The sequence below is a fragment of the Rhipicephalus microplus genome, chromosome X (genome assembly GCF_043290135.1).
Source record: "Rhipicephalus microplus isolate Deutch F79 chromosome X, USDA_Rmic, whole genome shotgun sequence".
Taxonomy (NCBI): domain Eukaryota; kingdom Metazoa; phylum Arthropoda; class Arachnida; order Ixodida; family Ixodidae; genus Rhipicephalus; species Rhipicephalus microplus.
This window is the reverse complement of record NC_134710.1, coordinates 185,929,038-185,945,803: the sequence shown is the minus strand read 5'-3', so window position 1 is coordinate 185,945,803 and position 16,766 is coordinate 185,929,038. Positions and strand designations below refer to the sequence as shown.

The window sequence follows — 16,766 nt, the reverse complement described above, 5'->3', positions numbered from 1 at the left end:
CTTAGGGATCACTTGGCCTCAGGCTTGTTGAAGTTTTCCTCAACCAGACTGACTCAGTCACGGACTTGCTAAGCGTTTTCTGAACTGGTGCCCACTCAGATTTGGACTCACCCGCATATTACTTGGCTGAACTCACTCATACTGACTGATTAATCTGAGTATGTGTGAACTGGAATGAGTTGACTCATGAATGCAGTAGAGCAAAATTAGCTTTTTCGTTACTGGTGTCAGTGCTGTTTAATGTCATTATCTTGCATATTGGGTACTCTACATGCCGTCTTATGATCTGGTACCTTCAAATACGAGTTATTGGTGGTTCTAATTAAGCAGGAACATTTTTATAAGAGATGCCATTGACACGAGATATTTGCATCAAAAATTTTCTGTGAAGCATTTTTGAGGGGAGAAGGGGGGAGGCACTTTTTTTATAACTTGTGCCTCCGAGCAAAATAAATATAGTGGTGGTATATAAAGGCTAGTGCATTGAAATATATGTGAGTTTATGGGAGTATAAACGTGAGCCGATATGAGGCTGATAGTAATGCTGAGTATTAGTAGATAGGACCATAAGTTGGCGAAAAATGGGGCTTTCTCAGACTCGCTCCAGAAATATGTTTTACACTTAGAGCTCGCTCGAACTTGGATTCACCAATATTTTCCTGAACCAGACTCACTCAAATACAGTGGCCTGATCTGAGCCTGAGTGAATCGACTCTTGAATAAGTTTGCAGGTTTATGCTTGAACTGTGCTTGAGAGTACCACAGGGGTTGGTGTTAGGCCTACGAATATTTCTTGCTTATATCAATGATGTTGTTAACTGTGTTGAAGAAGTTGTGAGAGTGCAGTTATTTGCTGATGACCTGGTTGTGTATACCATTGTGTGCAATAGGGATGATCACAACCTACTAAATGCTTTTTAAATAAAAATGCTCAATAGTGTGAAACGTGGGATATGGAAATCAGAGCAAGTAAATCAGAGTGCATGAGTATTAGTCACAAGAAGTCGTTGATCATATTCCATTATAAAATGATGGGTCATAGCATCTGTTCATGGCTTATGATATACCATGAACAGCTTCGATAAAATGTTTGTCTTTAACCATTACAAGTAAGCTAAAGTTGAAGGATCACATTGAGATAATATGTGCGAAAGCATTTAGAGCACTTAGATAATTACTAAGAAAGCTGGCTGCAACTCCTGCTTCCATGAAGCAAACAGCCAACAAAACTTTAGTGCATCCCATTCTTGAATATGGCAGTATTGATTGGAGCTCTTCTCAGGTAAACATTACAGACATTGTAAAGAGTCCAAAATAAGGCACTACTGCTCATCAACTGAAAATTTTTCTGTGAGGATAGCATCAGTGCTTTTCTAAATGCAGCGGGAATTCTTTCACTTGCCTGTCGGCAGCAGGTGGCAACAACGAAGTTCCTTTTCATGTTTATATCATGACCCTATAATCATAGGTAAGCACGGGCTCAAAAAACCAGCACATCATTATTCTTATAGAAAATGTCATGACAAACACATGAAGCAATATGTCACATGCTGTGACATTTTAAATGTTTATTTTTTCTGGCTTTTATTGAAATATGAAATGCGTTGTTCCAGAAAATTATTGGCATAGATAGTGTAAGATAAATCTGTAGAGTAAATAGAAGCATAATCAGTGTGGCATAATGACAGTAGCATAACCTTTTCTGCGTACAAGACTTATAAAGTATTTGTTGTCTGTATTTGTCATTACTAATGTATAATTTAATTTATTGTACACTATATCTCTATTTGCACCCTCAAATCCACTTCCTGTTATAACCAATGTAAGGCTGACAATATTTGTCAAATAATTTAATCATAAAGCTTTGTTGTGCATCTGGATGTCTGTAACTTGGGTGTGTTGACTATTGTTGCACTTTCCCACACTTTTTTTTGCACTGTATGTTCATGCAAATGTCCATCATATGTCATTTAGAGTGTCTGGCAATGGACATCCATCCAATGTTATGTGGACATCTGTGGTGCATTAGAAAGCTTTTTTACATTATCTTTGAACTTCTTTTTTCATAAAAGCACAATAGATGCAGTCCAATCACTTGAAGATTACGTAAGAGTTCCAGTCATCATCTTCATTGTGAAGATATAGGACAGACACGAGATTTTCATTGTCCATTTCATTTTGCCCTTGCATAATTTTAGGGGGGGGGGGGGAGGAGTTATAGTAATTTTAAAGGCGATAGTCTTTCTTGGGATACTTTAATGCAGAAATTCGGTCTCTCTGTCTGTCTTTCTGTCTGTCACTCGAAATGATTCAGCCACCCAGCCAAAGTTTAGACACTTCCTCAACGCTCAGCCATCTTGATCTGGTGCCTGCATTCATACTTGTGAATGTTGTGAATCAAAAAGCAAATACTATGCATATTTGAGGTGCAACACCAATACGTAAGTATTAGGTGGTGTGTTTTTTTATATAAAATACATGAATACAAAATTCCAAAGACCCTAGTGTTTATTACGCTTTGCTAAAACGATAAAATGCTGCCACCTACCACTGGCTCTGCATTCTACAGAAGCTTCTGTTTCCCGAAATTACTGCCATATGGCATCCATATCTCACGCAGCGCCTCCAGACAGAAGACTATAGTCTTTTGACGACATTTGCAGCGAAGTAGGCAGATACTCTACCAGTTTTTTTGTTATACGTTAACCCTTCAGCAAGGCAGTCAACTTACTTAATGAAGACGACTACATTTACACTCAAGGCCATGTTCTTGACTGATCAGTGATGACTTACAGCGACATTTCAGCTTTTGGATAGTGTAGCCTCTAGCTTTTGATGTGATGCCTCACAGGAGCAACAGATGTTTCATCCTTTGGCTTGCCCATTTCGTGGCTGCTGAAAATGATATGACTGTAAGTGATTGTAAGTGACCCAATATGTGACTGTAGCTTACTGGTACTGTTAAATTGTTCTGGGTGGCTGCCTGTAGGGAGACCATGGGAGCTGCCTTTGGGGAGCATTTCCCATGTGTAATTTAATAGAAAATACGGAAAATTGGCTATGTGTTGTATAAATTGTGTCTTCTTTGATACTGGCCCTGCTATCAGTCTTGCTCTTACTTTTGGTACTTTCAGGGAGTGGTTCAGAGCAACGTTCAGACATTACGAGGGCCTGTTGCATGGCAATGCAGCTGAAACAGCTGGAATCAAGAGGCTTTTTGGCTACGCTATCAGTTCAAGCAACCCAGAGAAACTTGTGGTATGAACATTTGAAATGAGCAAAATTTGGCAGTGGCATAGTTTTTAGTATTCTTTGACAGCTAGATAAATGAAAGAAGAGGAATGGATCAAGAGCTTGTTTTATTCATTAAAAAAAATTTAATGGAACCAACACACTGTGAAGTTGAGGAATTTATGGGGGATATTATTTGTAGTCTTTTACACGTATTGTAGTAATCATGATATAAATCTAAAGAAATAAAATGGGTGAAAATACAACTTGCTGCAGTTAAGGACCAAATCTCCAACCTTCGGATAATGCATCTGAAGCTCTACCAATTGAGCTACAGTGATGTTTGTCCTCTCATTTGCCTTTTTTGGGTATTTCTGTGCTTGTTTAAAGTTTGAAGTTCATTATTATTAGTAAACTAACGATACATAAAATGAAGGAAACGTTTTACAGACTAGCATCCCATAGTCCAAAGACTGTAGGGGGACCCACGATAAAAAAAAGTAGGTTAAAAAATTGCAATGGCAATTGGCAAGACGAAATAGTATAAACAAAACAATGTTACATAACAGTGTATATAGCAAAACGAATAAAAACATAGTAATAGATACAACTACAACAATACAAACACTGTATCACAAATCAAAAAGAACTACATAGAATAATTTATGATATTAGTAAATATAATTTCAAAGTTTTTTGAATGTGTGTAGGTTAGCTAAAGACCTTATAGTGGGTAGAATAGAGTTTCATATCGAAATGGCTGTGAATGACAATGAGTTTATGCTGTAATTAGCACAACTCAGCATAGTAGTAAATTTCCTTCTACTGCGAAGTGAGTGCGGTTAGTGTTTTTTAGTAAGTCACAGTTGATGAGATCGAAAGGTAGCCGACGGTTAAATATATTAAATAATAAACAAGTACAATGAAATTCAAATAACTTACTAATACACAGAATATTATATTATTTAAGCAATAAAATAGCGTTAGAACGACGAGAGCTGAAAGTGATAATGCAGATAGCTTGATTTTGTATATGTTGCATAGATGAGATGTAAGAATAATAGGTATTCTCCCAGGTATTTATGCCATAGTTAAAATGACTATGGATAAATGAAAAGCAGAGCGATAATAATTCATTGGTAGAGAACTATGGCCTAGCTTTAATCAATGTGCGAATATCAAAAGCAGCTTTTTCTTTAAGTCTAACAAGTGTAGACAAAAATTAAGGGTTATATCTAAACGTACGCCAAGAAAAGAAGCAGAACTGCAAGCATAGATAGTATTAGGACCCCACGTTACAGCAGCAGAAGTTAACAAATGTTTTTTAGATGTTCTGAAAACCATCAACTGAGTTTTATAGGGGTTTATAGTTGGGTCATTGTTGTTACAACATAAAGCCACATCATTCAGTACAGAATTTAGTTTGGATATTAAAGATATAACTGTTTTGGCTTTACACGATACCTGTTCATGCTGGCAAAAAAAAGTGTTTTAAACTCACCGTCATGGCTATGAGTGGTGCTGGCTAACACTTCCAGGTTGTTCTAGGCTGCACTTCATCTATCACATTGATTGATTGATATGTGGGGTTTAACGTCCCAAAACCACTATATGATTATGAGAGACGCCGTAGTGGAGGGCTCCGGAAATTTAGACCACCTGGGGTTCTTTAACGTGCACCCAAATCTGAGCACACGGGCCTACAACATTTCTGCCTCCATCGGAAATGCAGCCGCCGCAGCCGGGATTCGAACCCGTGCCCTGCGGGTCAGCAGCCGAGTACCTTAGCCACTAGACCACCGCGGCGGGGCAAAAAAAAAACCTCCAACCTTTCGGTTAACAGCCGATCGCGCTAGCCAATTGCGCCACGGAGACAGTCTATCGCATTGAAAGCTTGGCATATTAAACATAATGCCTTGTATGCTCAGCAGGATAACGAGGGGGAAGAGAGAAGGGCATTTCATGTTCCTCTAAAAGCAGGATTATTCGCTGTTCAATATGTATGAGAAGGAGGTAGAAACCATCGGTGTATTTGAGTGTACTCAGCTTTTACAAACACAGTCATGGTGTAGCACCTGATTTGCACTCCAAGCTGGCTAGCTGTCATGCATAGGTATACTCAGGGACTTTTGTTAAGAGATGCACCATAGCTTGAAGAATTGTCATCCTCCCTCCTCCAACTGCCGTTGGCACCCACCAAGAAAATAAATTACAAACTCGAGGTGTATGTGATGTTTGTTCTGTATGCATGGGCACTTCTGATTGGTTATTATAGTGGTGAGTAGGCTTGTGTGAATATTCGAATGCTTCGAATATTCGAACGAATAGTTGAATATTCGAATTCGCTTTGATTTGAATTTCAATTATCGAATATTTTGGAAGTATTCGCAATGTATGAATAGATGTAGATTAATTTGCATGTCACTGCCTATAAAAATGGTTTCACTGCAATGTAGAAGTGCTAAGCCGTGAAAGCATTTATCCAACAAAAATTCGTTTTGCCACGAAGCCCCCCTTCAAGTTTTAAGGGGCCCTGCAACACTTACTGAACATGGTCGGAAACGCTGTCGATCGATAGTCGAGGCTACCGAGAACACCCGAGGCAAATATTACAGTGCAGCACGTGGCCTGCAATTCACAATAAATTTTCAAAGCTAACAATTGCTTTCTCCCCTTGGCAAATGACACTACAAACTCAAAAATCACTTGTCACAGCCAAGAAGGAATATACGACTCCAGTCACAGTCATTGGCTGATTTGAGCATAGAGTGCTCATCGTTACCGGGACTGCCGCGGGAGGCCTCCGCTTGTCCACGAGTACGTGCGCGATAGCATTAAAAAACCACGTATTCGAAGGGGAAAAAAAAGGTGCTTAAAGTCACGAGGTGCATGTGACATATATTTTTTTTCACCGTGCCATTCCTCCCTGCTTAACTTCCAGCTATTTCGTCGGGACAAGAAGAAAGAATGCAATTGCAGCGTGCGACAAATTTTGGAACTCCGCTCGTACTGGACTGATTCTAGAAACTTTGCGGTGGTGAATTTGTGAGGCAACAAGCATGTTTACTGGCTCCATGGCTACTTGAAAAAGTGTTGCAGGGCCCCTTTAAAAGAACATGTTACCCTCAAATCAATTCATTTTATTAAGCTTGTTATATGATGGCTTATATGTGCCAAGTATAATAAATTTTAGAACGTTAAGTATCTTATAGATTATCACTCGCATCCCACTGAAACTACTACTAAAGGTTGTTTCGACTTTGTTTGAACGAAAAAAAAAATAGCATTTGCATAGAGTCCCTATTTCAATTCAGAAGAAATATTGTGCAGGTTAGTTAGGTCATGATAAATATTCCTTTTTTTTATATGTCATACATATAATTCAAATTCGATTCGAAATTATTACATCAAAATCACTATTCACTGCAAATTCGCTTCAAACCTAAAATTCATTATTCAGATAAGTCTAGTGGTGAGCTTTGCCTTGGAGATATTTTAATTTGTTGTAAAGTAAGCACAAGTGCTCATCTGGGTTGGTAGCTCTTTACAATATCACCACTAGTAGAGCATAAAGTGGGATTCATGTGGTGTTCAAAGAGTAAAGTGAGCATTATTAATATCACAGACAAGTTTGCAGGGTGTTCGCAAGATTTAAACTGACACTCTTCTGATACTGTTAGTGGGCTGCTCTTAAGGTGGTTCTGGCTGCTTATGCCAGCAGCTTTTGAAGTGCTGTAGCTATTCTTTTTTTTTTCTGATGGTGCAGTGTGCTTTGCAGGGGACATGTGTGTCTCATGTCACTTTGAAGAATGTGCCTGATGCTTTGCATGCTAACTCGATACTTTAGCACCTACGTCACATTTTTTTTCTGCATGCGAGGCGCAAATTTAGATAGTGTGCTCTCAATGTCACTCAAGGTTGAGCACACGTAATTTTATGGCCCCGTTGTGGTGGATTTAGCGAGAAAACTGAACACCACGAGTTAAAAATAAAAAGAATTTTGCATACACAGACAAGTTTTGTACCGTAACTTGACTATCTATACTGCTTTTATCATTACTACATAACATTAATGAGAAGTAATAGACAATAATATTTAGGAAATAATATCTTTTTTGTATTATTGTTCATTAGTTTTAATTAGCATACTCTCTAATAAAGAATGAGCTCTTGAAATTATCATTTTTTTCTACATCACAAAAGAGAGAGACCATGCATAGATTTGTGACATAAAACTGTGCGCTTATATTCAAGCAAATGGATGCATGCATATTATATGATAAATAAGAATGACTTTTTATATAACCAAGAAGAAGAAAGATGGGGAAGATTAAGTGCACTAAACATGTTACACTTTTTCATCTCCTTGCAGAATGGAACAATGAAAGAGCTCTGTGTTGGGCTCAGACCAGTTGATGAGCAAGAACTCCGGAACTTTCCACCGAAATACAAGTAATACACTCAACTTTGTCAGAAGAATTGTGATTGGATCTCAAAGAATTTAATTAAGGAAAAAATGAAGCTTTGTTACCAATATTTTTTTTTAAGATTCAGATCCGTTTATTTAAGCATTCATTGTCAAAACACTTTCTGTTGCTTTTGATGGGATACCAATTATATTAATGCTCCATGCAAACAAGGTGTGACACCATGTCCCAGCACACACATACACTCACACACATGCACCAGAAAAGTGCTGGGCTGTAGCACTGGTGCATGCTCCAGCACGGCATGTGCTCAACATCATTTTAGAAACAAAATTTGGTCTAGAGAAATTTATTGTCCAGCTACCATTACCTTCAACCATTAAACCTGTCATGCTTGAAATTCAGTCATCGCGCTGCAGTGGTCTAGTGGCTAAGGTACTGCTTGGCTGCTGACCCGCAGGTCACGGGATCAAATCCCGGCTGCGACGGCTGCATTTCCGATGAAGGCGGAAATGATGTAGGCCTGTGTACTCAGAATTGGGTGCACGTTAAAGAACCCCAGGTGGTCGAAATTTCCGGAGCCCTTCAATAGGGCGTCTCTCATAATTATATGGTGGTTTTGGGACATTAAACCCCACGTATCAAATAAAAGCACAGGACACAGAAAGGAACAACAGGACAGAGTTCTGAACGTAGAAATGAAGAACGCTTTGACACAAATTTCAACCTGATGTACAAGAAGTGCACATTAACAGTCGGTTCATCTGTACTGGTTGGTAAATTTTCTTTAAAAGCGAAACTTAAACTATGTAGCACAGGACTCTGAAAAGAACCATAGTACACTGCACTTTTGTGTTTTTTTTTTTCTGTGCCTATTGGCCTCGAGAACATAGCGTGGTGCCACCTATGTGGTGACGTCACTCATAAGATGCCGGGGTGTGTCGTTTGCTCGAACACAGCATTTCCTGCGCTTTTACCATCATCATTTTTGTTGTGTGCACTGACGTGCTTACCCCTTGCTTTGAAACTCATTTCTCAAATAAATGGTATGAACTGATAACCCGGGCAAGCAAACCACAACTCTCAGTGCTCTCAGTGTAACTTGCATGTATAGAGTCGGTACAGCTGACACAATAGAGGACGATTCAAGTGATGTCATTAAAACTAAGCTGTTACTTCATTGTGGATGACTTTCCCTGTGAAAATTATCTCAATTGGGGTGAAATGGTAGAGGTTCATGTACTGTGCAATGTAGTGCATGTTAGAGAACACCAGGTGGTCAAAATTTTCGAAGCCCTCTACTACAGCATGTCTCATAACGGTATTGTGGTTTAGGAACGTAAAACCTATGATGTTATTATTATTATTACTCCGTCAGAATTCCCAGACTGCATAACATAAATGAGTGAACTTGCAACAAGGAAAATGTGCCGCCGTAACACCCAAAGCACATGCAGTGCACATGCAGAACTGTGAACAAACGTATAGGAATGGTGAGCGGAGTGAATCGTCACACATGATTAAAAGTGCTGGTGTGATCCGCAAAACAAAGGGCCCATTCACCCTCCACTGCTCTGTATAGTTCTCTGATATTATTGATGATCATCCTTGTTTTTTTTACTGAGAGTAAGTGAGTGAAACAACTTAATTAGGTCCACAATATGCGTGAGTTAGCTTTATGTCACATAGCTAGAACTGGGAAGTTTACTTTTCGCTTTGACTTTCGCAATGTTTTCAACACCTTCAGTGCGATTTGTAATTGTAAAAAAATGTTTGTTTCATAAGGACCTCACCGTGAGAAATATTGGAGATGCAGGTGCCTTTTTTTTCCGTTACTTGTTCATTTACAGTGAGCCTGTGAGTCTCCATAGAAAAACTCATCAATAAACGCACATGATCAGCTGCCAGGAGCACTTTTGAACACACGTCTGGCTGTTGCTGAACATCTTAGCTGCGGGGACATATGCGAAATTCTCGTCACGGAAGTGCTTTCTGCAGACCCTGACCTTAGCACTGGTACAGCTGCTGTTTTTTATCCAGCGGCCATAGCATTGGTGTCGCACGTTTCTTTACTTTTGGGGTAATGATACTGGAGGATCTGTCGCATGCACATGCAGTGCACACGCACAACTGTCAAGGAACATGTGGGAATGGTGCGTGTAGTGCATCGCCACCCATACTTAGACGCGCGAGTTGTATCTGCAAAATAAAGGGCCGATTTCCCCTCCACTGCTCTATTTAGCTGTGCTCCGATGTTATTGACGATCATTACTGTTTCATTTTCTTTTAAACCACTGATATGTTTACCTTTAGTTTTAGCTTAGGTTTTGGGCAATGTATCGATGTTAGTTTTCAGCGCCTTCGATGCGAGCGTAAATGTGACAAAATGTTTCGTAAGGACCTCACCGTTAGAAATATTTAAGACGTGTGCACTTTTTTTATTTATTTATTTTGTCAACTTACAGTGACACTGTTATTCTTCAGCATCAATAAATGCCTGTGAAAAGCTGCCGGGAGCACTTGTGAGCACTCGTCTGCTGTACATTTCTGAACATCTTAGCCGCGGCAGTGTACACAAAATCGTCGTCACAAAAGTGGACTTTGCAGACCTGTGAGTTAGCGTTGGCATCTTTTCTCAATATTGGCTTCACCAGCCAACTGTAGCGCATTTCTTTACATTGAGGAGAATAGTAAAAACTTGCAGCAGGATCTGTCTCATATGTCTGGCAGTGAGACATAGAACCATACACCAACAAGCTGAAGCTACTTGCACGCAACCAAGCACTGTTTATATGGTGATATATAAAGCTGGCCATATAAAGCTTCTTATGCAGAGGATTGAATGTGGTGCACCGCGATTTCACCTGAACATCCTGTTCCACAACAAGTATGCAGCGAGGCGAGCAAGAGCATCTTTGACACCAAAACGATCGCAGCACTGGCCTCTCCAGAGGAGGCCCTCGTAGCCAATACCAGACTGTTGAAATTCTGCTAAAACTTATGCCCTGGGTGACTCTTTTCATGCATCCAGGCATCAACATTTATAATGTTAAAAATCAAATGTGGCTCAGTATATTTTCTTGTAATAGTTGTCATCCCAAACAAAAGCATATGGTGGGTCTGCTACAATGCCAGCATGCACTCTGTATCATGAGGAATACTGATACCACAAAATCTGCTGCTATATGCAGTTGGGCCTAGGCATTATATTCACTAAATTCTGCAGCTTAATTTTTTTACTGGTGTGTCATTGAAAGTAAACATTCGACAGAAGTCTGTCTGGTTGGGTATGAAACTGGGAGATGATTTAGACTCCAACCAAAAGTTTTGAAGAAACCCAACGTTTCGGAACCGACTTGGTTCCTTCCTCAGGGGTGACTGTGGAGGCTACGTAGCAGCGCCGTCTTCAAAGCACTCGCTAGGTGGCTCATGACCCCCCTCTTTCTCTCTCTCTCTCTTGTTTTTCCATGGAGCGCAGTCCATGTGAATACACTGGGGGAAGGGTTCCGAGGGAGCGGTGGATATTATGGGCTGTCCTCTGTATGTGCCACGACTCGACTAACAACCTTCTCCTCCAGTTCGGCTCGCTTTTAAGGATGGCCGTCGCTTCAAAATTTATTTTGTGATCCAACGTCTCAGCATGTTCGGCGACTGCGCTGCGCTCTTTGTGCGGAACGCTCAGAAAAGCATATTAATTGCGGACACCTATAACGCCTAAATCTGGTTGTATCTGAAAAGAAAGCTATCTCTTCAGGCAGCATTCTTGTGGGTTTGAGGCTGAGTTAATATATACACAGCTAAAAGGAGAAAACGCCTAATCCGAGGTTAAAGATGCCAAGATGACGACATACAAACAGGGTACCACTTCTAACAATGTTTATTCTGGGGCAAAAAACGGGTGCTATTTATAGAGGTAGTGCAATCGTGTTTCTTTGCTGCACAGTTGCATTCACTTTGATGTCGCATATCAGCAACTGCACAGTTACAGTCTTGAAAGAAATGTGGTACATATAATGTTCCAAAATAAAGCATTCAAGCTACTCTCTCAACTGCAAGCTGCTTAGCATACTTGTAAATTGAATATAATTTTTTTTTTCAATTGTAAAGTTTGTGTGTGAGAAAAAACTTGCTACCTAATAAATTTTTTTTTATCAAAACACTAAAAGACGATGAATAAGGGTGCATTTGTACTGACCTTCTATATGAACAGTATGCTGGTGCTCTTACAGGTATGGAATATTCTACAGTAGCATTTTAGCAGACCCAAGAAAGTACCTGAAATGGCTGACTGACAAGTAAGTTGATTTTTGTTCCTACTGAATATTCAGAATTTTCTATCAAGCGTTACTTTACAGGATATTATACAACGGTGGGCACATAAAGAACCAAAGTGTCAAGGACCTGCAAGACCTTAGGGATTTTAGTGTCATAGTCAACTGCAGTGGTCTCAGAGCGAAGGAACTTACAGAGGATCCACTGCTGACTCCTGTGAGAGGACAGGTTATCAAGGTAATGGTTATTAACAGCTCACAGTGTATTTTTAAATCAAAATTATCATACCTAAGAGCAGACTTCCGAAAAAAAAATAAAGTATGCTTTCTCATACAAGGGGCTTTTTCAATATCTCTTCCTTGAAACAATGAGAAACAATAATACATTGTGCAATGAAACATTTGCACAATGTAGTCCTTGATCTTGGTCTCCTATGAAAAAGATAGTTTCATATATATTCAATGATCAAAAAGTAGGTTTCGGAAGGCTACTGCAAGTGGTACTTGAATAGATAAACCTGTTTTCAGAATAATTAATGTAGCTATGAGAATTAATTCTAAGCTGTTTATTCTTTTTTCCTATGCAGGTATTTGCTCCCTGGGTGACTCAGTTTTATTATGCTGATGGCTGCTACATTCTTCCAGGGTAGGCATTGCACTTACTGATTACCACAACCTCTTTGTGCAGAGAGAGGGCCATGAGAAAGACAGTGTACCAATTAATTTTAAGCAACTTTTCTTATCAAAGTTGCACAATGTGCAAGCACAAGAATTTTCTGTCTATGATATTACTTAAGTAATCTAAGCGGCTGTGTGCATAGGAGATAGATATTGCATAAAGTCAAGTGTTCTTGACTTGCATGCATACAAGGGATGCACAGTAATTGACATTAAGCAAATTCAAACATATGTCAAGTGTTTTGTTGGTCTGCACAGTTTCCTGTGTATTTTAAGGCTGCTTAGTCGAAATTGCATCATTTAATTAATTTAGTTAATTCATGCATGCTTATCTGTGATGGAAAATATCTGCTGCCTTTGTGTTCTTATATCGCATTTGTGTTCTTATATTGCTAACAGTTGCAAATAATGCTGATTGCCTGCTTACATGTATCGAAGTGGCTAGAGTAGTCAATACTGTGTGCACCAACAATCACATGTTGATCAAGGGAGAAAAAAAAATTAGGCAACCTTAATGTCCATCTAAAGGTCTTGTATAGTGCTAGCCAGTGGCGTATGGTGAGAAGAGGAGTGCGAGAAAGGCACAAAGAGAGTGATGCCATGTTGAGAAGACTGGCATGCAGCCAAAAAAGTGCCATGAGAAGCGAAAAATACAGACCACACTATGCCAACGTCACCACGCCGCTGAGTGTGCACGTCCACCTCAAGTGTTGCAGAGGAGGTGAGGTGCACATTATGGGAATGACGTCAGCCCCTCCCTCACCCATATTAAGGTGTATAAGTCAACTATAAGTTGTGTTAACTGCTGATGTACAGGGGCAGATCCAGCCACTCATTTTAGGGGGGGGGGGGGGCGGTCACCTAAAGTAACACTAAAGAGGGGAGAGGGGGGAGTGGGCATGACTTTTCTGTTTTTACTCATAGAAAAACCACTTTATAGCACAAATACTGTTAATATGTGCTTCAGTGGCTTCAACCATTTGTCCTAATTGGTGATAGGAGGTGGACTATGAGCACAGATTTGAGGGGGAGGGGCACTGACAGAGATTGGAGGGGGGCAATTGCCCCTACCGCCCCCCCCCCTCTGTATCCGCCAATGCTGATGTATCAATACCTCCAATGTGCAGTTTTATAAGACTTTTAATTAATGTTAAATAACTATTCAATGTGGTTATATATCCCTACAATAATGCACTATGTACCCACCAAACGTCAATTTCTCGTGTTCATTTAGATTGAACCAATCCGTTGGCTTCTGTAGTTTTAATTTGGACCAGTCACTATTCAATTAATTGTAATCTTTTTTATTCGGACGGTTAACTGACCCTTTCATGTAATAAACTGATGCTTCTATATCCTATCTATTCTTTACAATCATTAACACTTACATTTTTATGTTCTTATTTGTTTTTTATTATGCACAACTCATCTGCTATTGCGAGTGGAACGCCTATAAATTAACTTTCGCTGCAACACATTTGTTTTATGTGGAAAAGTGCACTAAGATTTCTCAGGTAGGGATGTTTGCTCGAGATTTTCCAGTATGTGATATGTGACTGAGGGAAAAGGTTAGATGGAGCCTGTTCACCTACTGATGGTTAATATTTTATTCAAATCGTGCTTTCCTTTTAGGTGCCATATTGCTGTTTTTTGTAAACTTCTACACTTTTCCCCTTCATCATAATTTTTACAGCAAAAGCTGTTATGAGATCACAACTCGAGTCCGCCGCTGCTGCCAGTGTCCGTAACCACATTGCACGAAATTAGAAAAAGAAATTTAGCACCAATGACACAGTGGGGCTCGAACTGGGTCCACTGGGTGCCAGCCCAGTATTCTGCCACTGAGCCATACCGGTGCTTGGGGCTTGTTGGCAAACTTGCCTTAGGCAAGCTTGATGTCGGGAAAGCAATCGCGTTAATACGACTTATAAAGGGTTTTAAAACGGCGAAAGAACAACCAGTCGTCGCACAATGCGAATAGCGTAATGAGTGGGTCGTCGAATGGTCCAACCCTTTACAAAAGCTTGTTCTTGTTTCTCTATGAACTGTGGCGCATACCCACTTCATCTATAATTCCTCATCGTTGTCAGCCACTGCATCATCAATTGCCACAAAATTCCTTGCAAGTGTTCTGAGGGTACCACACTTCTAAAAAAAATGACGAAAAATAGCATATTGAATGCCGGCCTACTACCCAAAGGTATATTATTAATGCCCTAGCAGGTATCAAGCAAGTGTCCTTGTAGCAGTTACACAATTAGTGTTTAAAAAATGGCTTTCGCTGTGACTTTGAGTGTTTAAACTGTGACTTCGAGTGTTTGACTGTGACAATGAGTGTTTAAAAAAGCTTTCACTGTGACTGTGCTGTGCCTCCCGTGCAGGCCTGGCATTTTTATAATTTTATCCTTGGATTCTTGGCTTTTAAATCTGCCTTAAGGTGGCCAGTCATCACCTTTCTTACAAGCATTCTTTCATATTGTCACGTGCTACAAAAGGTCTACAACTAGGAAGAACTGAGCCGGTGGGGAGACGCACCGAAAACTGGCAAGATGGCTGCTTCTATAATCAGCAACTAGCCAGAGCACGCGCTGCCCCAGAACATCGTCTTCCATTCTCGCGGGCAGCCATGGCTTACGTTTGCCGTAACTAGCGGCCAAGTGGCGTTATCCCCCCTCTGAGAAAAAAAAAGGCATCAATCTGATGCTCGGAAAGTGCAAAGGCAAAGTCAGGGCGAATCAACAGAAAATACACGCACACACAAAAACAGCGATATGGTTCATGCGCAGTCGCACTACCGCGTGAAGTACGGCTTCAGGCGCACCACGTGGACAATCTCCGAGGAGTGCCTTCGCCATCGTGGCGAGAAGGCGCCGTCAGGGACTACCTCGTAGTCCACATCGCTCATGCGTCGCGAGACTTTGTATGGTCTGAAGTATCGACTGAGCAGTTTTTCTGACAATCCCTGGCATCGGACTGGAGTCCACACCGAAACTTGATCGCCTGGACAGTATTCAACTTGTCGATGGCGAGCGTTGTAGCGGCATGCGTAAGTACTCTTGGTGCGTAATGTGTAGGCGTGCTAACTGGCGTGCTTCTTCGGCGTACTAGGTAAGCTGCACAGCATCAGGAGTGATCAAAGCATTGCAATTGTGTGGCATCGCATCCAGGATAGTCTGGACCTCACGTCCATAGACAAGACAGAAAGGCATGAATCGCGTAGTTTCCTGGACGACAGTTTTGTACGTGAATGTGACGTACGGTAGCACCTGATCCCAGGTCTTATGCTGGACATCTACATACATAGATAACATGTCAGCGATGATCTTGTTGAGTCGCTCTGTCAAGCCGTTGCTCCACGGATGATATGCCGTGGTCTTGCGATGGTTCGTGTAGCTGAGCTTGAATACGTCATGAATGAGCTGGGCCGTGAATGCTGTTCCTCTGTCTGTGATTACGCACGACGGGGCGCCATGTCGAAGAACGATCTGGTCCATAAAGAATTGGGTGATGCCGGAAGCCGTAGCGCGTTGTAGTGCCTTTGTTTCGGCGTACTTTATCAAATAGTCGGTGGCTACTACGATCCACTTGTTGCCGGCAGATGATAGCGGAAAGGGTCCCAGTAAATCCATTCCTATTTGACCAAATGGCACTCTGGGTGGTTCTATTGGTTGAAAAAGCCCCGCGGGCTTTAGTGGCGGGGATTTGCGGCGTTGACGTTCTCGGCAGCTTTTCACGTATCGCTTAACTGATGCAGAAAGCTTAGGCCAGTAGTATGCTTGTCGAACTCGAGCGAGAGTTCGAGAGGAACCTAAGTGACCAGATGAGGGCTCATTGTGGCAGGCAAGAAGATTGTCGTCACACATGTCAGTTGGCACAACTAGAAGATAGGTTCTCTCATTGCCGTTGGAGTTTTTCTTATACAGGGCCCCATCTCATAGACAGAACAACGACAGACATCGAGAAATACATCGAGGTATGGACGAGTTGCGTCCTTCAAGGTTTTCGATAACTGCGCGAATTTCATCGTCCGCACGCTGTCGTGTAATCAGATCTGTTATAGTAAGGGCCCCAAGGAAACCATCGTCATCCTCGGTGTCGTGGCCACAAACTTCGACAGGTGCACGGGATAATGAATCAGCATCATCGTGCTTGCGGCCCG

At 40.9% G+C, this 16,766-nt stretch overlaps 1 protein-coding gene across 3 annotated transcripts in view; it reads left to right on the top strand.

Annotated features, from left to right (window-relative positions):
• LOC119177257 (D-aspartate oxidase) overlaps window positions 1-16,766 on the top strand; it is a 60,234-nt gene that overhangs the window by 16,486 nt on the left and 26,982 nt on the right. For all 3 annotated transcript variants that reach the window (XM_075878339.1, XM_037428699.2, XM_037428698.2), the window contains 5 exons: window positions 3,135-3,258; window positions 7,604-7,683; window positions 11,888-11,953; window positions 12,014-12,167; window positions 12,517-12,575. In XM_075878339.1, the coding sequence (XP_075734454.1) occupies window positions 3,135-3,258; window positions 7,604-7,683; window positions 11,888-11,953; window positions 12,014-12,167; window positions 12,517-12,575 (483 nt within the window). The remainder of the gene's footprint in view (window positions 1-3,134; window positions 3,259-7,603; window positions 7,684-11,887; window positions 11,954-12,013; window positions 12,168-12,516; window positions 12,576-16,766) is intronic.